Source organism: Alligator mississippiensis, chromosome 3 (genome assembly GCF_030867095.1).
Source record: "Alligator mississippiensis isolate rAllMis1 chromosome 3, rAllMis1, whole genome shotgun sequence".
Classification (NCBI taxonomy): domain Eukaryota; kingdom Metazoa; phylum Chordata; order Crocodylia; family Alligatoridae; genus Alligator; species Alligator mississippiensis.
In genome coordinates, this window is record NC_081826.1 from 153597036 (window position 1) to 153619536 (window position 22501).

At 44.6% G+C, this 22501-nt stretch overlaps 2 protein-coding genes across 4 annotated transcripts in view; one reads left to right on the forward strand and one right to left on the reverse strand.

Annotated features, from left to right (window-relative positions):
• Positions 1-588: 588 nt before the first annotated feature.
• MYL5 (myosin light chain 5) lies at positions 589-10331 on the forward strand. The gene is made up of 7 exons (XM_006259255.3): positions 589-662; positions 1334-1441; positions 3905-3980; positions 4356-4460; positions 5591-5669; positions 9402-9450; positions 10116-10331. The coding sequence occupies exons 1-7, from the start codon at positions 660-662 to the stop codon at positions 10215-10217; spliced, it is 522 nt and encodes a 173-aa protein (XP_006259317.1). The 5' UTR covers positions 589-659; the 3' UTR covers positions 10218-10331.
• A 2805-nt stretch (positions 10332-13136) lies between these two features.
• TMEM175 (transmembrane protein 175) overlaps positions 13137-22501 on the reverse strand; it is a 29292-nt gene continuing 19927 nt past the window's right edge. For all 3 annotated transcript variants that reach the window (XM_006259260.4, XM_059724550.1, XM_059724551.1), the window contains 3 exons: positions 21267-21345; positions 17457-17598; positions 13137-15781 (listed from right to left, as the gene is read on the reverse strand). In XM_006259260.4, the coding sequence (XP_006259322.3) occupies positions 15118-15781; positions 17457-17598; positions 21267-21345 (885 nt within the window). In that variant the 3' untranslated portion in view covers positions 13137-15117. The remainder of the gene's footprint in view (positions 15782-17456; positions 17599-21266; positions 21346-22501) is intronic.

Sequence of the window (22501 nt, forward strand, 5' to 3'; positions counted from 1 at the left end):
ACCCAGAGCAGTAAAGTACATTTCCTCCATAGTAAAAATGGTGTGTGTATGCACTGTTAAACTGAAAACTTAGCTTTACCCATCATCCTGTGGTAATATAAAAAATATTCAAATCCTTCTTTAAAAATAAGTAGTAGCTAAAAGAATTATATATGACATGATTATGTTTCTGGCAGCACCCACAGATACTAAAACAGGTGGCCTGTAAAGAAACTATTCAAAAGCTAAGGAAAGTGACAAAAAGTTAACATTTTTCCGAGATAATGATTTTTAAATTTCATACGTCTGCAGTAAAGAGGCATGTACAATACTGAAAATCCAGAGAAATTACTGGCTGCAGCTGCTATTCTATGCCATTTATGGTAACATCCCAATGTGCTGCTGTCACGATCTTTGCTCATCAAAAGAAATCTAGACAGCAAATTACTCTAGGAGGTTTTAAATATAAATAACAGTTGTTTAGTCTCTAGAGATCAGTGAGTATCTCAAAAGCCTGTCCATTTATGGGGCATAATTTGAGAGTCAGAAGTGCTTAAGAAGTTTGATATGTCCTCTGAGACATTCAAATTGCAAAGATGAGCCCTGCCCTCCCCATGAGAGGCACTTTATAAGGTAAGATTCTTCAAGACAGCCAGCTATAGCCACGTTCTCCAGTGAAGATGGTAAGTTAACCTTGGTGGGAAACCAAGTTTCCATCAAGGTGGGGTGGTTAACCTTGTAGCATGGGTGCCACAAGTGCCACAGCAGCCTTTGTGTGTCGCACAGGCAGCACAGTGGCAGTTAGGAGAAACCAGAGCATCAGATCAGGCAGGGAGCACAGGATAGGGAGCTGAAAGCTGAGCAGCAGATCAGGTCAGAGAAAGGGATCCGAGGGGTACTTGGGGAGGGTGTGGGTTAACTTGTTTCATGCCTGCCGGAAAGATTGGTCCACACTGCACCAAGGCATTTATTAGTTGACAGTCTTAGGAAGGCCTTTAGGGGGTGACATTTGGTCATCTAAGGATGACATTTGGTTTCCATTTGGTCATCCAAATAGCTACAAGGTCTAATGCCCTAACTGACTGAATGGAAATAGAGTCTAGACCACCAAATAGTAACAGAATATCACCCTAAGTTTGCAGGGATTTTGAAGTAGATCAGAAGTCTGAATGTTTAAGAGTCATGCATCCATAACCAAGAGGTTGAAACTAGAACCCCCCCCTGCCAAATTTACTATTCCTCTTGCTGATTTCTGGGAGGCGTAGTGCATTTGAGAAAGTCAAGGTAAAGAATGGAGTGGACAATGTTATTGTGCTTTCAGAGAGTAGGTTAACATCTTTTCTCTCTTCTTCAGGCTAGCAGAAAAACAAAGAAGAAGGAAGGTGGTGCCAAACGTGCCCAGAGAGCTTCTTCCAATGTTTTCTCAAACTTTGAACAGACCCAGATCCAAGAATTCAAGGAAGTAAGACAATAAATAAAGCCAGAACAAAATGGCTGTTTACATAGAAATTGGGATGGGCACAGCTTGGACTTAACTTCTCAAACCTTGTACATGTTCAGAAATGGATTTCTGTTCCAGCTCATTAGATAAAGTACATTCATAAGCTGCCTTAGAGTTTTGGTTTCAGAAGATGAAGCTGTATGAGATTAATTTCTCTACATAATGGTTGAATGTTCTTTGTCTGTTTCTGCCAAATTAAGTGTTCATGTATTATGATGTGATATTTAATTTGACTTCTGCACTATATGTATGTTTTGGTCAGGAATTATTTTGCCTTCTCCACTAGAAAACCAGAGGACAGAAATTCTCTGAAATTGTTCTGTTATTATTAGGCCTGTGCAAAGCGGCTAGTATTTGCTTCTGATTTAGATTCGGCTGATTTGGGGGACAGTGATTCGATTTGGTGATTCGAATCACTGTCCTGAATCAATTCGGCTGAATCTGATTTGGACAGTCAGCTGCTGCCAAATCAGCCAAATCTCTGAATCATGCAGGCCCCATCCCCTGCCCACTCTCAATGGCTGCCCAACCTGGCCCAGTTTCTGGCTTTTTGAGAAAAAAAAAGCCCCCACTAACTGGCTCCTGCCTAGTGGGGGGCAATCCCCACTGCCCCCCCACTGCCCCCCATTGCCCCAGGCCACGTGCAGGGACTCTGCCATGAGTCCCCTGACCTCCACCCCGCCCCCCCCCACCATGGTTGCTCTGCCTGCCCCAGCTCCTGGTCCTTTAAAAAACCAAAAACTCTGGTCTCACCAGCTTCTGCCTGGCAGGAAGGTGATCCCTGCTGCCCCCCACTGCCCCGTACTGTGTGGAGGGCTCTTCCATGAGCCCCCAGAAGCCCCGAGGCCACTGCAGCAGCCGGTGAGCCAGGGGCTTTTTTTTTTAAAGGGCCAGGAGCTGGGGCGGGCAGGGCAGCCAAAGGTGGGGGCAGGCTGGGAGAGTGGGCAGGAGTTGGGGGGTTTGTGGCAGAGCCCCCCATGCAGCGTGCGGCAGTGGGGATTGCCACCCCCCACCTGGCAGCACCAAGCATGTGGGGGCTTTTTTTTAAAGAACTGGGAGCTGGGGCCGGGCAGGGCAGCTATGGACAGGGGCTGGGTGAGCGGGCAGAGGTCAGGGGGGGCTCAGGGGACTAGAAGAGCAGGCAGGGGATGGGGCCTGGCAGGGGTCCCCTCATGGTCCCCTCCTCCCTCTTCTATTCCCCCTCCTCCCCCACCCCCTACTTACCAGCATGGAGTCCAGGTCCAGCTCCCTGCTGCAGCCAGAAGGTACTGGCCAAACTGCTGAAGCTCTCTGAATCTTTTCCAAATCTATTCCAAGACCTTTGAATTGATTTGGACCTTGTAATCAGTCCCCTGATTTGATTTGGATTTGGAGATTCGGCCGCCAAATCGTGCCAAATCTCCTCTGAATTGAATTAGCACCCAAAGCTTCGCACAGCCCTAGTTATTATGCCTTAGGCCCCTGGGACATGTTGATGTAATGGCACAATGGGATCTGATTCCTGATCCCCACACATGCATGGCAGTAGGCACAATTTTGAGATTGGGGATCAGATCCAAATAATGCAATTACTACTTGCCATTGCGGAGGGATCCTGGGAGCATAATCCTGGTTGCTCTCTGCACAGCAAGTTGAGCCAGGGCTGGCAATCAGCTGATTGCCCTGGGGCTGCACTGGGGACTTGAGTTGGCTGAATGTCAAAACCCCACACCCAGCAGTTCTAACCAGGCACGAGGGGTGAGAGGGCTTCTGGTGGGGTGAACCGAAGGGCTTCCCTTGCTGGGCACTTAAAATCCCCATTTTCAGCAGTCCTGGTTTAAAATCTCAGAGATGGAAACCCTTTGGCAGCTCCCTGCCAACTTCAGGCCAGGTCTGGCAGTCAGCTGATTATCGATCCCAGGACCATTCCAGACCCTGATGTGGGTGTGGGCACTCAAAAATTATATATGGCCTGAGGAGAAGCTAAATAAGTTTGTGGAAGTCTGTCACTGAAAGTCTTTAAGAGCAAGTTAAACAGTTGGCTGGTGTGGTTGACAGCAGTGGTTTTCTTTTTGGACACAAGGCACCCCTCCATAACATTTGTGAATCGAGTGGCACCAAATGTCAAAAAACCAATTTATATATTACATTGCTTACCTCCTCCAGAGAGGCCATGCAGTCAGGGTTGGTGATCAGCCAAGCAGGGACAAGCCTGAGTCTGCACTTATCTACTGGTCTCCTCCCACCTCAAGGCACCCTTTTCTTGGATCTGGTGGTACCCCAGGGTACCACAGCACCATGGCTGAGAATCACTAGTTTAGAGAGAGTAATGATCCTGCTTTGATGAGAGGTTGGGATTAGATGCCCTCCTGAGATCCCTTCCATCCCTATTTTTCTATGACTCTGCAATATGTTCTGTATGCATTTACTCTTTTTTCCCCCCAGGCTTTCACATTAATTGACCAGAACAGAGATGGATTCATAGATAAAGAAGACTTGAAAGACACCTACGCTTCTCTGGGTAAGCAAATATAACAGAGCACAGACCATTCCTTTGGGCAGCCATAGATGTATATCCCTTTTGTGACAGATCTTTCTGGATTTTTTCCCCAGAAGCCAATTTAGAAGCCAAACTCATGTGTATTCTTAAATTTGTCCGTGTATGATTTAATATTAGAAGTGCTATAGTAATAAAACTCACTTAAAGATAGGATTTTTGTTTAAGAACCACAGACCGTTACAAAACAAAACAAATGGGAAGCAGTCTGGAAAGAACTAAAAATTCTATTACTTCATGTTGGTACAGATGTCTAGAACTGGATTTAGGTGATTTATCTATTATGAATCCCAACAATACATATTTATGTGCAGTAAAAAAGCTTTACTTTTATTTTAGGTAAAATAAATGTAAAAGATGATGAGCTAGAATCCATGCTTAAAGAAGCTACTGGACCTATTAATTTCACAATGTTTTTGAACCTGTTTGGTGAAAAGTTAAGTGGTAAGTTTAAACTTGTCTGTATATGAACACCTCTCTATGAACACCCAGATTATACAGTTTCCTGACCTGGTCACTAGACGTACAAGGAAATGAATGTGCATGTGCATACACAGATACAAGTCCTTTTGTACCAGGTTTTGAAAACACATCATCATCAGGTTTTTTGTTTATCTTGCTCTCTCTTTTTGATACTATATTATGTTCTGGATGTTTCATATATATGAACATTTAGCATATATAAGTAAGGGATGGTCCCATGGGGTTCAGATAAGTAAGATCTTCAAAGCTTGCTATAATTGCCTGAAGTCATATTGACCAGTACACAGAATTTCCCTTCTTTTTTTCTGGAGAGATCACACATGAATTTATCCTGTAACAGCCAAAAAAAGCAATAGAAAAGTGATCTCCATTTAATATCTGGCAATGTATACACACCTACTGTTTAGGAAGAACTGTTCCCACATTTTTTAAGAAAAAGATTTCCACTCCAAACACTAATTTAATAGAATCAGAACCTGTTCCTTCATTTCCCCCCCATAATACTCCTTTTTATTGTTTTCAAATGCAGTAACATACAAAGATAGTATTTTGAACATCAAAGATCTGCCTTAGTTTTGAGCACGAATAATATTCTTGTGAAAGACTTCAACCAGTGGATTTCTGGATCATGTGAAAGTGTTATCAGCTGAGTCACACTGCATGCATCTACATGTACACTTTACTGTGGATTTGACTAATTAGCTCCTAAAGTATCACAGTCTACATGTGTGCCGGTATTAGGGCGCAATAAATTAACTAACTCTGACATAAGATAGCACTGTTGGGAACAGTACTATCTTACAGTGGAGTACTTAACTTCACCAACCACACACGGTGTATCTAGCCCTGCACTTTAGCACTCTTGTGCCTCAGCCAACCCCTCCACCACCTGACACTGCCACCCAGAGCTCGGGGCTGACTCCCCCCTGGCCCTCTACCAGCCTGGGGCTGCTCCACCCTGGCTTAAACTGCTGAGGTTTTGAGTGCACATGTAGACACTGTACCCAGGAGCAGCTGACTCTGGCACAGACTGCACCAGAGTTTATCATGGCGCATATAAATGCATCTAGTGATATACAATTTTTCTGCAGGTACTGATGCTGAAGAGGTTATATTAAATGCATTCAAAATGTTTGATCCAGATGGCAAAGGACACATTAACAAAGACTAGTAAGTTTATTTCTGTCTTTAATTATCAAATCTTTAACAGAATAATGTTTGTCATTTGATGGTAGACAGCTGATGAATTAATCAACATATTTTTTATGTCCAAGCTCATTAAGTTTATATTTTTTCCAAATTACTATATTTTGATAAATTTACTGAGTGCAAGGATTGTTGTATAACTAACTCTCTGGAAGCTAATGGCCTGTGCTTAGATGCAGCTGATAAAACTTGTGTGACTGTCTGGCTTGCTCAAGCCTGCACAGATTGAAGATGTCTCCATCAAAATGGTACCTGATATCCATACCAAGGTGTAACAGGGTGGCCTCCTCATCAGGTCTTCGCTGGCCACCCTGCTTCTGGGGTAACCACCCACTTTGCTTTTCTGCCACGCCTTGATGGAAAAATATGAGAGTTGTTACTAAGGCAGGAGGCTACCCATTACTTGCCCTGCTGACAAAGGTCTAATCCCTGCTCCGACCTCCCCTGCATGGGTCCCATGCCTCACAGATGTTACTTTGGCATTACTTCTCTGGCCTATGGCTGGATCAAACTGGGCACACAGTTGTAGCTCTTTTCTACAGCCCTGGAGGGCCACTCACATACCACCCCTCTCTCACTGGGGTCCCACTCACTCCGCTGGCTCTCACCCAGCCTCTTTCATACTGCCGTCTCTCAGGGGCCACACTCATGCTGCTTGGTCTCATCTGGCTTAGCTCTCCTCACCTTGGTCAGCCCTAGTGCAGTCTGTTGGGTATCTTCAGCTACCCTCACCTGAGCATTGACTGAGCGATTGCATGACTGTAGGTCTATTTCATGCCTAGCCCCTCCTCGAGCCACTATGCCCCCAGTGGGCCTCCTTACTTACCCACACTCACAGAGCCGCTCTGTTCATCACCCCTCTCACTCAGGGTCTGACTCACGGTACCAGGCCTTCCTCTGTAACCTGGGTGTGACCCCCAGGTCTCTCCTCTAGCCTAAGCTCTGCCTCAGGGCTCCTTAACCAAGCAGTGGGTTCCCCCTGTTTGCTAGAACACCACCAGGGATGTGGGGTTGGGGGTTGGTAAGGCACCCTGACCTGCCTTTCATTGGGGAGGTAACTGGCCTTGCATTTCTTGGGAGCTCCCATGCTCCCAAAGGTGCCCTGCCATGCAAAGTCATCATCTTGGAGGGCATCCAGCAGCATAACAGAGAATAACATGCTGAAGAGGGTAGGTGTGAGCACACAGCACACAGCCCTGCTTGACATCATTTGTGACTGGAAAGGGGTCAGAGCATTCACCATTCACAAGGACGCATGCCATCACGCTGTCGTGGAACTGTTGAACCATATTAATGAATTTTCTGGGGCATCCTTACTTCTTCATGATTTCCCAGTAGGCACTAAAACCTATTATTTAGAACAGGGGTCAGCAACCCCCGAGCATGGAATGGGAGGCCATTTTGCTTGGCACACCACGGCCAGACCTAGCTCTGGGTAGCTGCTGCTAGTGATGGAGTCTGGGCTGCTCCCAGCAGGGCTTGCAGTGTCCCAGCTGCCTGCTGGGAGCAGCCTGAGCTCCCGGATGGCAGCAGCTCCCCAGAGCCAGGGCTGTCTGCAGCCAGGAGGCTGCAAACAGCTGCACCGGGCTCCGGGATCAGCTCTGTATCAGTGTGTGCACCTGCACCTTGGAGCGGGCAGTGGGAGAGGGGCCTGAGGCAGCGCAACCCTGGTCTCTCCCCCGCTCCTGGCACAGAGTTGGTTACTGGGCTCCAGAGCCCAGTGCTGCTGCTTGTAGCCTGCCTGGGCTCTGGGCAGCTGCAGCAAGCACCAGGCAGGCTGCAAACAGATGCACTGGGCTCCACAGCTCTGGCACCAGCTCCATGCTGGCAGCGACTGCATGCGCACCTCAGGGCAGACAGCAGGGCAGTGACGCCTGCCCCAAGGTGCACACACAGTCGCTGCCAGCATGGAGCTGATGCTTGAGCTGTGGAGCCCGGTGCAGCTGTTTGCAGCCTGCTTGCTGCAGCTGCCCAGAGCCCAGGCTGGCTACAAACAGCAGCACCGGGCTCTGAAGCCCAGTTATGAGCTCTGTCCTGGGAGCTGGGGAGAGACCAGGGTTATGCTGCCTCAGGCCCCTCCCCCACTGCCTGCTGTAAGGTGCGGGTGCATGCGCTGGTACAGAGCTGATGCCAGGGCGCCGGACCCCAGCGCAGCTGTTTGGAGCCTCCCAGCTGCAGCCAGCCCCAGCTCTAGGTAGCTGCTGCCAGCTGGGAGCCCAGGCTGCTCCCAGCAGGCAGCTGGGATGTTGCAAACCCCGCTGGGAGCAGCCCGGGCTCCAGCAGCTACCCAGAGGTGGGGTAGCTGTTGACAGCCACAGAGCCCAGGCTGGGGGGCAGGGGCTTTGGGTTATGGGCAAGGGGCAGTAGGCCTGGGGGATAGGGGCTTTGGGTGGAGGGCAAGGAGCACAAGCAAGGCATCCTGCCATGTACCCCCTGCCCTTATTTTTTCTGGCATGCCGGCACTCTGGCACCTTCCAAGGTAGGCACTGTGGTGTTTTTCGGCACTTTGGCCAAAAAAAGTTGCCTACCCCAATTTAGAATATAGCCCAATGTATTCCTGGTCTTGAACTGGATTTTTAACTATTTTTATCTGCTTGTTGTCTGTATTTTAAATTATTCTTCCCTGTAATGTTTTGTATTGATAGTGGGGTTAATAGTGTAAAGCAGAGACAAGTAATTCAGTCTGTCTTCCTTTCCACACCCTGAACAACACATTCCAACCCTCTCCCTGATCCAGGCTTTCCCCCACTGTCCTCCTCACTTCTGGAAGGTGTAATCACTTGGCTTCCTCAGGGTTGCTTTCCCCTTTTGGTTTTTAACCAGATGTAGTAGCACCATTCCTTCTCCACATGGCATATTGCCAGTTGATCATGTCTTGCCCCTGCCCACTATTTTGCACCAATTATATTGAATTAAAAACCAAATCTAATTTAATTTGTGTAGTATCTTGCTATGGAAGCTATAAGAATATGAAAGTGTTTTACCAAAGCACTTATTCCTGTAAATTTACAGGCACATAGTTAAACCAATACAAACCTGGTTTAAATCACTTTACAAAACTGCAATATCTTAATTGATTCAGTAGTAAATCACATTTTGGTGAAGCCACAATATCCATGTAGTAAGCATCGTGTCCTGAACTTTTTCTGAAGGAAAATCACTGACCTCTCAAAGGGAATCTTGCAGAGCTAAAACACACAACTAAACAGTTTGCAGGTGTTGTCCAGTGGGAAATAGCCAGCTACAAGGACAAACAAATTACTGAGTAAACAGAAATGCTCATAATATTTCCCCTGTTGTTAACTTAAAAGTTATGCATAGGAAATGTTAAAAAGTATGATGGTTTAGAAGTACCACATTTCCTTGAATACAACACACCTTTTTGGAGTGTACATTATATGAGAGAAACATGGTAAAAGCAGTATCTGCTGCTTACTGAGTGAAACTAAAAGTGAAATCTAAACTGATCCACAGGAAGTAAAACAATGAGCATACTTGGTTCCCCAACCGCTGCTGTTCAGTCACTTTGTTACCCAAGGAAAGGGTTTTTTTTCTTAATTTTGCCTTTCAAATACAAAGTGCATGTTAAATTTTGGGGTGTGTTGTATGCAAGGCAACATGGTATCTTTGCTATCATTACTCTGTAGGAAAGTCATCAATTGTCCAACTAACTTTCTCTCCATGTCTGTTAACTAGCCTGAAACGCCTAATGATGTCACAGGCTGACAAGTTCACGGCTGAAGAGGTTTGTATGCTTATGCATGTACCCACTTGCATGTTAGTGTGTAACAATAATTATTTTGTAGGAAAGTAGCAAAACTATTGTTATACAGGTTTAAAGTATACTTCTTTTGGAGAGAGAAAAGAGTGTTCTGAAATCATTAATCAATTTTACAGGAAGAAAATCTGACATACCCTTGGGATTTAGGGAACTTTTAACTGGTTTACTTAATACTTATATGAATTGCCACTCATTTTTCAAAACATTCACACTACAGCAGGGGTGGGCAGTTATTTTGGGTGGAGGGCCTCTTAACGAGTTTTGGTGAGCTGTTGAGGGCCGCATGGGTAGCCCTGCCCCTTGGCAGTTGCTGCGCCCCCCCCGGTCATTATGCGGAGCCCCTACATTTTTTAGGAGCCCCCACAGGCCAGATAGAATGGCCTGGCAGGCTGGATGCAGCCCACGGGCTGTATTTTGCCCACCCCTACACTACAAAGACCTAATGCTTACAAGCCCACTAAGCCTGTTAAATGGCCCCTATTAACTTTTTGGACTAATTTAGATGCAAGAATGAGAATGTGCCTGCAGATTTTTAATTTTCATGATGGATTTTAATTTGGAAGCACTAAAACATAGCTTTGGGGGAAAAAAAACTTCATTACTATTCTCTCTCTCTCACTGATATGTAGATTGATCAGATGTTCCAATCTTCCCCTATTGATGCTGCAGGCAACTTAGATTACAAGTCTTTCTGCTACACCATCACACATGGAGATGAAAAGGAAGAATGAAGAGCATGAATTTTATTAGCTTCAGTAAAATCTAGCAATAAGTCAATAAATAAAATTTGGAGTCTGAATGGTCTTTTCTCACAGCCAAAAAAATCATGGCCTATTGGAACAGCATTTTACCTTGTGAGCTTATCCATTTAATAGTCTTGTGGTTTATTTGTACTGGATGAAAGCTGCAGAACTTAATTTAAAATAAACGTGTATGTGTGTATGTACACACACACACACACACACACACACACTGTATTTACTATACACACACACACACCAGTGCTGTCCAAGTTCTAAGCAGCTGGGCACCAAACATACTGCAGGCTGCATCTGCAGGAACTGCATGCCTGTGGGATGCACCTGGGTGAACCGCAACCTGCATGCCATATGGATGGCCCCATCCCCCACACTGCTGCACTGCACCATTGTACGATGCACCGGTATCCCCCCTGCAACTACTGCACCATGTCCCTGTGGCCTTCCTGCCACTGCACGGCACACTCACGCTCCACTTTGTAGGTCCTCCCCATTCCCCTCATGGCTTCATTGCACACCCATGCTGCTCCACCACTGCACCATACACTCAAGAGGAAGAGAGTTCCAGGAATAAAGAGTGACTCTCAAACATGACCTCCCATGCATTTCTCCCAGGTCATCTTGACATGTGCATGGTACTTGTAGGAGGTTGCTCTTGACTAACCTTAGGGATCACAATGGGGCAATAAGAGAGAAGTCAGTCCTTTAGGTACGTAGAGCCCAGACCACTTTGGGTCTTATAAGTCAAAACCCAGAAAACAAGTGGGAGCCAGTGTAGACCCTGGAGTACTGGAGATACACATTCCTAGTGACTTACATGTGTTTGCGTTCTGCACCAGCTGCAGCTTCTGGACAGTCTTCAAGGGTAGCCCCACATAAAACCCATTGCAGCCATCTAGCCTCAATATTCAACCTCAGAGGCAAGTTATCTTAGCTGTAGGAGTCATTGTCATTAGATGCAAATTTTGACTTCACAGACCCAACTGTAAGCATTTTCACTTCCTGAGATCCAAGAAATAACTTCGTATGGGAATTAAAGTATTGGTGATATGGAGAACCACAGACCTTCCTGATTGTGTGTAGAATACACTGTAAAAGGCAAGAGTTTAAAATGCTTGTGAAACAGGCACTCCATAATAGTTGTTCATTCTAAAACAGTTTATTACTCATTTAAAAATAAATTCCTGTGAAACAATCTAAAACCAACTCCCTTCTTAAAAGACCTTTCAGGTCAAGCTTGTCACCAAATTTAAGTTCTGGAAATGATGATGAGCCATACTCATTTGAACTGAGTACTACAAACTGAGTTATAATTTATGCAGAAAAATAACCTCCAGAAAGGGCTCTCTCAAATCTTCGCTTGCAATATAATTGGGATTTAAAACATAAATTTATGCACTCAGCAGGATCATCTACAGCATGTTGAGTCACTTTATTTTCAAAACATTCTTGGATTTGCTGCATTAAAATAGTTTTTTTAGGTTATACATTAAACAACTGTGTTTTTAAAATAATAAAATATAGCCTCACAAGAAAAAAAAAAATCAAAAAAAAAAAATCAGGGAATCTGTAACCTTGGCTAATTCAAAGTAATCTGCAAACTCTCAATGGCACTGGCATTTATGAGCATAGCTATTGTATGGATCAGACTAGGGGTGGATCCAGGGTAGTGCATTTGCACTCCCCCCACCTTGATTCCTGGTCCATCCAAAATTTAAAACCAGCTGCCCAGCAGTGACAACAGCACTTCTATTCAGGCAGCAGTGCCGAGTCACCTGACTTAATGGCTCATCATAAATTTGCTTGATCCTTTTGAAACTCTTCATTCCACAGGTGTTAACAACCCTCTTTCCTTTTAAATTGTCTTTAATTCCACTACTCCAGCTATCCTTGTTTCCTCAATACTGCTGTCTGCTAGCTGCTCCTAGCAATGTAGCTCCCATTTCACAGCCCTACACAGCTGCTTGTAGCCTGCTTACAGTTTTAGCTACAGGTACAAAGTTTTGTACCTGTAGCTAAAAACATTAGCTCAGGTGTGGACATTTTACTTCAGGTGAACATTGGCTCAGGTGTGGAAATTACTTTCGCATTGGAGGCATTGTCCAGATGCTCAAGGTTTGATTTTGTCTTATGAATCTGGAAAAACAGTCATACCTTTAACTATGATGACTCCAGGACTAATGAAACAGTATCTTTTAGTTATTTTTGCCTAGTGTTTCTGTAGATTATATGGTTTAGCAAATTAATGTACATTCCAGTCCATTTTTTTTGCTACAGTTTTAAACTGAATAACAGGTCTATGCCTCTACTTACTAATGATATTTTTAACTGGTGAAAAATGTGCATTATGTGATATGTGGTACGGCACCACACCATCTGCACCCTCCTTTTCAAAATCCTAGATCTGCCCGTGGATCACACCTAGTAAGTATATTGTTCTCTCACCTCTTACACAAAATTTACTTTCGGATACACATATAGAACTCCCACTTAAGTATATGAATTCACAGGCATATTTTAGGAGGACATGACCCTCATTTATTTAAACATTGTTGATAACTAAAGAATGAGAGGGGAAATGTATAATTAAAGGACTTTTAATGGAGGACCATATAAATTCATTCTATTGCCAGAACATATCACCATTCTAACATTTATGTCCAGTTAAATACATTCATCTTTCCAGTCCAAAGAAGAACAACAATTGTTTCAATCTTTAACTTTAAGCAAGGGGGAGGGGAGTATTCCCAATACACTTTTAATTTTAAACATAAGTTTTTAATTTCAATGAAGAACAGAAATAGAATGTGAAATGATTTTATTTTTAGTTGATCTGAATTAATTGCGAACACATATCAGTTGTAGAGCAGCATGAAAAAGGAAGAAACAAAACAGATTTAAAAAATGACTTTAATCATATTTCACAGTGAACAGCAACATACAATATAATGCACAACCCCACTGTAAACCACTGAATAACCAGGTACAAAAAATAAATCTTCATAACTTCAGACAGTGCCTGGAATAGGTGCATAACACCAATTACTACTTTTTGACACTAAAGTGCATTGAACTAAAACAAACAAATCACAAGTGTTTCCTGGACTGGACAAAATTGTATAAATGTTTTTTCTATTACAAGTAGTGTATTTGTTTTTTGCTATGATATTTTTAGTAAGAGCCTATTGGGTAGTTTTAAACAGTAGCAGAGGTATCAGGCACTCATATATTTCATAACGCAAAGTAATGGCTCCCAACTCTGCAGACGTCTTCAGGGGAAAGGCACATAGCCTAAAAGCAAAAATTCAGCAACTTCATCTTCTCCTGTTGCATCATTTCCTTTCATCCTCTTACTAGGACTGTCTGGCCTATAGATACTGAACTAACTCCATAGGTAGCTGCTAGCTAGGTAAAGAAAGCGTCAACTCCTTCACACAGGACCTGGGATAGATAGTAGAAAAATCTTGTGTTCCCTACACCATGCCTCTCAGATGCTGACACGTATACTGGACCTCCCTATGGGGCCTGATGGATAAGTTCCCTCTTTGTTTTGGTCCCCACAGGTTTTGCAGAGACAGAAAAGAGGAATCAAAACTTCATGGACCCCTCTTGCATTACCCTGTCTGGCAGATTTCTTTCAGAAACAAGAGTCAAAGCTACTGATGGTGCCACAGATCTTAAAATTTCTTCCCTGAATATTCTTTGTTTCTTCCCTGAAAAATTTCTTCGTTTCAACCCCCTTGAAACGATTGCATTTAATATATTAAAAAAAACCAACAACAATGGAACTGACAATGGACTTTCATTTTTGTTAAGGCAGTCTGGGGAGATCGGAGGCGAATGTGTGGCCTCTGTATAATTTAAGCACATGTTCAGCAGAGCAAGCCCAAAGAAAGAAGGTTTTGAAGTGCAGCCAAAGAACAGATGGGCTTTGTAGGTGTGTACAGAAATTGCTTTTTCACCTTTTAAAGCACTTTATTGCTGACTTAACAAAAGTGCATGGCTTTACAGCATTTTAAAAATGGGCATAGCACTTTAAATCAACCCTTGTTAAATGAGGTATTAAATTTGAAGTACGGCGTTTTACAGCACTTTAGCAACCTACAGTGCTTTAAATAACTTCTGTACACTAGTCACATTTTTGACCAGTGGAGAAGCCCCAGGAAGCTGTGGAGCACCACCTGCCTCATAGCCTGGAAAGTGCAGGGATGCTCGAGCCCTCCCCTCCCCACTACCAAACACTGAACTTCTGTTTAAGAGCACTGTAACTTCATAGTGCTATAAAAATTACTCTAAATTATAGTGCTGTAAAATGTGCACAGAGCACTTCTGTACACACCTTATGGAAGGTTGAAGGTTTAAACTTTGGAAACTGGGGGAGGCAACGGGAGATGGGGGGAAGTGGGGAGGAAGGGATGGGTATTTACCTAAATAGGATAAAAAGAAAAAAAAGAAAAAGAAAAAAGTTTTTTTGGGTCCTCCCCCAGGATGCCCTCTACCTCCCTACCTAACTGCAGCAAATTGCTTTCAACCAGTCTGCTGTTGGGGCCACTGATTTCTGTAAGCTTTGTTAGAACAAGGCAATAATGCTGCTTACCTTTTAAATGTGTTTCTAAAGCAATTGTCACTGCAGCGATGCTTCAGGCAGCAATTTTGCTACACCACTAGTCCATGAAGAATAGAAAGCAGGCTGTTTTTTAGCTCCTGCACTCAACCAAGTTTTAGCATCTTTCATTTCTGAAGAAGTTGAGTGAAAATTAAAGAGGCCCCAGTTATAACCAGTATCTATTATACACCAAGGCCTTCCAGTACACCAAAATAATGCAAGTTAGAATTAAAATACGCTACAGTTTCACATGCACAGCACGGAAATCTACGATAGTGTTTCTGCAGGAGACAAACAAGCTTCCTCTTCTTCCAAGGACACATCCTTCCGTTGGGAAAGATTTATTATAGACCTTATGACAACCAAAGAGATTCTGACAAAGATACGCAGGGCAAGGAAAGCAAAGGGCACTACGATCTGCATGAGGTGAAAAATCTCTGTGCTGAATTTACTTAACAAGCACGTTAGAAAGAAGGCACCAAGGCTGACACAAGGGTAGAGGGCAAGCTTGGCAAACATGAAGGCATGTTCTTTGCCACCATATCTAGCAAAAGGATGCAACGTTTCCCTTTCATAGAAGAGAGCTGTGATCCAAATTGCGAACTGAAAGATGCTGGCAAAGAAAGTGATAACGCAGCTGACCTGAATAGTTTCTATTTCATTGCGAGACTTTTCTGCAAATTCACTGGTCAACTGATAAGCAAGAGGAAGCCCACCAATGAAAGCCAATGACAGTGTGTTAAGCAGTCCCATTAGTCTAGTTGCTTTTGTTATGTAAAGGAAAAGTGAGTGGTGCACAAACCAAAGAAGCCCAATTGTTACAAATGAGCCAAAGTAGGCAAGAAAATTTGGTCCATATTTGCTTAAAGCTTCAATAAGACTATTATGGAATTTGTCTTGAACTTCTCTGGCATCAGGAACATTATCCTCACTGTTGAGAGAAAAATTATTATTTTTGTTTGCATAATAATGGTATGATGTTATAACTCAAAGAACAGGTAATTGTGCAAGGTTCTACTCTGAATGACAGGATGGGCTTCTAGGTCTTTCAATGGCATCCAGTTTGCAAGTTAAAAAGTAAGTCTTCTCAATAAAAGCCCCACAAATTCATCTTAGGATCTAAAAGCAAAATGGGATTCTTTTTGGGTCATCTAAAAATAAGGGTATTCTCTCTCTCTCATATATATATATATATATATATATATATATATATATATGGCTTAGTCCGTCTGTCTGTGTGTCTGTCTCTCTGTCTGTAATGCTCTTGGAGCATTGTCTTGGCAGCCAATCACAATGCTTACTGAAACAACCAATCAGAATGTTCTGCACAGACAGACAGGGGGATGGTGGGGACAGAGTGGGATGGCAGAGAGCTACTATGACGGTGAGGATAGAGGGGATGGATTGGGGGTGGGGGGCCAAGGCCAATGCTGCTGGCCTCGCCGCCCCACCACAGTCCTGCTCCTTGGAGGTGGAGGCAGTGTGGGATGGTGGCGGTGCAGCGCTGGCCTCGCCTCCCCCCACATTCCGTTATCTAGCAAACTGTGCATCAAGAATGTTGATGGAGATGGAGCAGGAGGGAAAGGCCAGCACTGCACTGTCACCACCCCACACCACCTCCAAGAAGCAGGGCTGGGGGTGGGGTGAGGCCACCACTTGGAGGCAGTGGCAGTGCAGGGTGCTGACAGAGGGGGAAGGGGCGGACAGTGGGGTAATCTCCCCCCCCCCCCGCTCCTGGGAGGCAGTGGCAAAGTCGGGTGGTGGGCGGCAGTGTTCCGTCCCTGCTCCCCGCACCATTCTTGATGGGCAACTCGCTAGTCAGCAATAAAGTTCTCAAGTGGGACTTAAGTTATTTCTTTTGATATGAAAATTAGAATCTAGAAGCCAATTTAACCCTTTGCCTGAGAGAACCTGTCTGACTCTCTAAGCATGTGACTGATAAGGCACTTTTTCCCCCAAAACTTCTGAGAATGGGAAAACATTAGGTGTAATATAACCATATTAAAGAAGGGTGGTGTCTATTAATCCAGAATTTTGGTTGCATGGAGTTTTTCTGCTAATAATCCATAATGTCTTTTCCCTTTCAGGTAACAAGGGCAATTGTTTATAGAAATCATATTAATATAATTCCATTCTCTTTTGATATCTGAAAAACTTACGTGCATGTGCACTCAAGCAGAGGGTACAACACATGTACCACTTAACTTAAATGAAGTTTAAATCTGTAGTGTCCAGATTCCAAGCCTGGTAAACTGCTGCAAAACTGCCTAAAATTGTTCAAAAGGGTACCTGGAAAATCAAGTATTCTTTTGAACCCATTCACTGCAAACTGGGTCAATATAACATGTGGGCGCTAAGTGTTTCATGACACGGGTATGGTGGATTCTCTAGACATCCCACACTTCATCACTCCTCACCACCTCTTTAAACCCTCCCATTGCTGCAATTGGCTACTCTGGGAATGACTTATTTGTTACATGTGCCCACACCCTGACCTGGGACTATTTTGAATTAGCTTCCAGTGACATTTAGGAATGATTCAATTGTTACATGTGTCCACACCCACACAAACAATATAAGGTATATCAATTGGTCCAAAGTCTTACCATATGTCCAAAATGAGCAGGGTTGCTACAATAGCATAAACACCATCACTGAATGCCTCTACTCGTTCTTTACTCAAAGGTTCACTAAGGTAGAAAGAGAAGGACTCTAAGCTATGAGGCTCCTCCTCATCCTCTTTCACACCTGCAAACCACAATTTTTATATTAACTACGAATGAAAGAAATTAATTTAACAGTGTTAGATTAGATTGCTGAAAGTCTACTCTGGGATCCTGTCCCTCCCTGCACACAATCTCTCTACAAAAACTTGTAAAACACATGCCATCGCTCATTGTCGCAGAGCACTGAGGTGCCCTGCTCCTAAAGGGCAGAAACTGTTGGGGAAAAGAGCCCTAGCAGGGAATAGGAGTCCACCTGTGGGTTGCCAGGGCAACTGGAAGGAGCAAATGACCCACACCTGCCAGCGGTCAGCTGCCTGTAGGAGGCAGGGCCTGGCTCCTACAAAGCCCAGGGCTGAGGCCAGGCTGGCAGTTCCCTGCCAGCAGCTAGAGAGGCAGGAGCTCCTTCAGCCATGATACGAGAAGCAGTGACAACCACAGGTACTGCCTAAGCCAGATAACAGAAGGCAGCTCTAAGATGTCGGAGCAATGTGGTTATAGTCAGGCGGCTTATAGTTATGTTGTAGCCTAGGGGCTTGTGTTTTGTTTTGTTTATTACACCGGTGGCTAGGGTGAGGCTATTAGGGGTTGGAGGAGGCCTCATCAGGGACTCTCAACGGAGTGTGAGGACCCCGGCGCCAGTGAGGGCGCAGCATACTCAGGAGGGACCCACAGTGGTGTGGGGGCCCCAGCGCCAGTGCGGGCGCAGCGTTCTCAGGGGGGAACCCACAGCGGTGTGGGGACCCCGGCGCCAGTGAGGGCGCAGTATCCTTAAAGGGGCCTCACAGCAGAGCGTGAGGACCCCGGCGCCCAGGAGGGCGCAGTATACAGGGTGTATAGACCGCAGCCCTAGAGAGGGGCACTTTTGAGAAGCCCAGGCGTGGGCGTGGCAAGCCCCAGAGAGGGGACCATATTGAGTAGCCCAAGTTGGGCACGGCGAGCCCCAGAAGGGGGTGGGGGTCGCACTTCTGAGAAGCCCCAGTGCGGGTGTGGCAAGCCCCAGAGAAGGGGTACTACTGAGAAGCCCCAGGGCAGATGTGGCGAGCCCCTGTGGAAGGCTGAGTACTGTGGTAAACCCCGGAAAGGGCAGAGTACTGTGGTAAACCCCGGCGAGAGGGGGTAGTGGTGCGGTGAGCCCTGGAGAAAGGGGGTAGCAGTGCAGTGGGCCCAAGAGACAGGTGGCTCAACCAGGAAGTCCCAGAGTGGGCGCAGAAGGCCCCAGAGAGGGGCAACATTACAGGGAAGGCCCCAGAGAGGACTCTGAGAGCCCAGGAGGGGGCAGCACAACAGAGAAGGCCTGAGAGACGGGCATGAATATAGACAGACCAACGTCTATCCCATCTGCAAGGCTTGGGGCGTGGTATCAGGGGTGGTTGGAGCCACGCATAGCCCATAAGGCTAGGGTGCCCCGAAGCACCCGTTTACAGGACAAGACCCATGAGGGGTCCGAATAAACATACAGACGTGTCCGAGAGGGCGTAAGGCAGCCTCCCAACCAATTTAGACCATCAAAGACGTGGCAGGTGAGAAATAGAGGGTGCCCTTGGGCCAACTTGACACGGAGAGGGGGGCCTTAAGGAGATCACGGCCCTCCTGTAGGACCCCGCCGTGACACACATCTTTCACAATTCAGGGTATAGACAGATATAAGAATTACACCAGTATGAGAATATGAGCTGTTACGATCTAAGTTATATCTGCATGAAAGATTTCTATTTGTAATTTTAATAACCATGCACTATTTGGAAGATTTGAAATTTGCCAAATTTCTGTACCTGTGGGGAAGCCCATAGGCCAGTTGACACCACTCCAGCAGCTGGATCTGGTCTACAGGTCAGGGGTGAAAGCCCCTGCTTTATTATAACCCATGGCTAAGCCAGACACAGCTTCTACTGTAATAAATATTGTCAAAGTAACACATTACCCATATAGCAACTTGCTATAATGTAAAAGTTTGTATGAAACATTGTCTTCTCTTTTCTTAGACTAACCTACACTACAAGGTTTTACTGGCAGACCTCCAGTAGTTGGGCTCTGCAATAAAGAAGGTTGGACACTGCGCTCCAATCTTTGTCAGCTCTTTCCAGTGCTTATATATAAATAGATGTCACCAAATAAAGCAAATCAGCTGTGCCAAGATGTGCCCCTGCACAGTTTATCTGCTTCATTTGGCAAGAAGCAAGTCAACTGTTGTCCTGCCTGTTAATCCTGAGGGACAAGAGACAACGTATTGAAAGCCAGCTCTGGTGAGGTTCTGGGGTTGAGATCGCCAAACCAGCCAATCCCAAGACCACACCAGGGTGTCAATATGCTCTCTCAGAATCCCAAATGGGGGATTCAGGCAGATGTTCCCAAGGCTTCAGGGGCCTTATTCCATGTATCCCTTGAATACAAATTCCTGGGGCATGCAGGATTAGGCCCCCTGAAGCCCTGGGACTGCCTGTCTGAGGTGGCTGGAGAGCATGGGTAGCTCTGGGCTGCCCACACTCTCCCTCCTTAAAGAAAAGAGACATCAGCTGCAAAATAGCAGCACATAATCACACCACCTATGTTGCAACCACAAATTTTGGGCATTTGTAGCATGACAAGGGACATGGATATGTGGTCTACTTGGCCTTATACAAGCGTTAAGTATTTTTATGGTGCACAAATGCAATGTCTGTTTACACCCTTATACAAGTTTCCCTTGATTTATGTGGTACATGCGTTCCCGGAGAACAGCACATAACTCAAATATGCATAAAGCAAACCCACTTTATAATGTAAGAAATAGGGATAAGTTCCTATGATAGTGAGGGAGAGAGGCAATGAGGCTGGGACTAGGGAAGGGGTGCTGCTCCCAGGGCTGCACAAAGCAGCAAAGCAAAGGGAACAGAGCAGCACTCACCCCAGTCCCTGCTACAGAAGCCCTGGGAGCTGCCAGCACCGCACTGTGCTCTGCCTGTCCTCCTGTGCCTGGGCTTTGCCTGTCCCCACTCACCCCAACTCCTGGGCCTCACCTCAGGAAAAAGCAGCTGGTGTCAGCTCCCCCCCATGGAAGAATTCAGTGGGGTAGAAGCAGGACAAAAGCCTTCAGGTAACAGAGATCTTACTGTACATGGTACCCCTTGTTTCCAATGGGGATATTCAGTATTTGTTTGTCATCACTGTTATTTTTCTCCGAGTAGTTGATATTGGCTCCCAGAAGGTTTTGCTTGTAGCCACTGTATTTGCAGCAGCTATTAAATGTCATTTTGGGGTTTAGGGGCAAAGACTGTTGCTGGAGCCAGAACCAGAGATCAGACATGCATATCAATTCCTGGACAATTCAGCTTTTCAAAGGGGGTAGGGGGGAAGGCAAATCTTTCTCCACTTGTGAAATTTCACCCTTGTGTACAGAAGAACTCTTGGGGGAGGCCACCCTCAGAGGCAAGCTTGGGATGTCTTCTACAGATATAAGACTAAATAAGGGAAAACCAAGGAAAAGGTTACAAGAACAGAAGGAGAGTAGGAAACGTTTACTGATGCCTCTATTAGTAAAAATGGAATTGGGAATAGGAACAAAATCTCTTTCCTGCGCCTTGGTTCTTTTTAACTTGGGTTCATTAAATTTTTAACAGTAAAGGACCTTATGAATCAGATAATTTTGTCACCTTGACAATATAAATGGAGCATCTGGAATTAAAAGAAGCCAAAAGGAATGCATTTACTTACCAACAGCCTTACTTTTACACCATATAATTAATCGAGTGAGGTGTGGAAAAAAGATAACTAGTCCAAGCAGCACATAAGACTACAGAAAGAAATGAAAACAATTTTAACTTTTAATTAACTGTGAGGTAAATTTTTGAACCAAAGTTAAAATTGCACAGTTTGTTATCTTTCATGGATGAAGTATTACAGATCAGAAGCTGTAACCAGGAATTTACAACACTGAATAGATCAGATTAAAATAGAAAACTATATATTTTAGGACAGTAACAAAATTCAGACAAACTGATTGATTAAAGCAAGAAAAAAAAAAGTAGTTAGCCAAATACACATCCACTACAACTCAAGGAATACAAATACTCAAGACTAATCTGCATTATGAACACACTCTAATGCTGCCTTCCTATAATTTAATATTTGTAAATAGGAATTTCTGAGATTGGAAGAAAACTTATCATTCTCTTAGGACTGTGGCCCAAAAGTTTAAACCCCATTTTTATGGAACTGATGAAGTTATTAGGAAGTCATGTGCTTCCTAGTGCTACCTGCAATGATATGGGTACCATGTCAAAGGAAATTCTCCTTTTGACATGTCCTTTACTATTCAATTAGGTCAACAAAGTTCATAGACCTAGATAGAACTGTATCGTCTCTCTCAGACGAGTCAATCACATCAAAGAAAATGGGTTATAAAAAAGTCTTTTAGATTCACTACTCTGGATTTTATCATTTAAATATAAACTGAAATATTTCTAAATAGAATCTCAGAGAAGTAGGGCTAAAAGGGAACTTCAGAGATCATTTAGTCCCACCCCTTGCCAGAGGCAGGATCATCCCTTCCAAGCCTTCCCATACAAATCTATTGTGTGTAGCAAAACTACACAGTCAACCCTGACATGATATCCTAACCTGCCACAGGTAAAGCAGAGAGACCATGCCGCCCAATGTCCTGCTGCTGCAAAAGCTGTTAATGTAACGCTGTTAATATGCGTTCAAGAGATCCCAGGAAGAGGGCCACAGCCTGTGCTACAGAGCAAGGCAAAAACTCCCACAGTCCATACCAATCTGAACATGGGGTAAAATTATGTTTAAAAAACAGGCTTACTAAATTTAACAGATTCCTAACATGGAATACCTATGAACAATTGTTTTTAAAAAAACTGAAATGCTTCAAAGTCCTACCATTTCTGACCCACAGGGTCAAACTCATGCATGTAAAAGGTTACTGTAAGATCTAT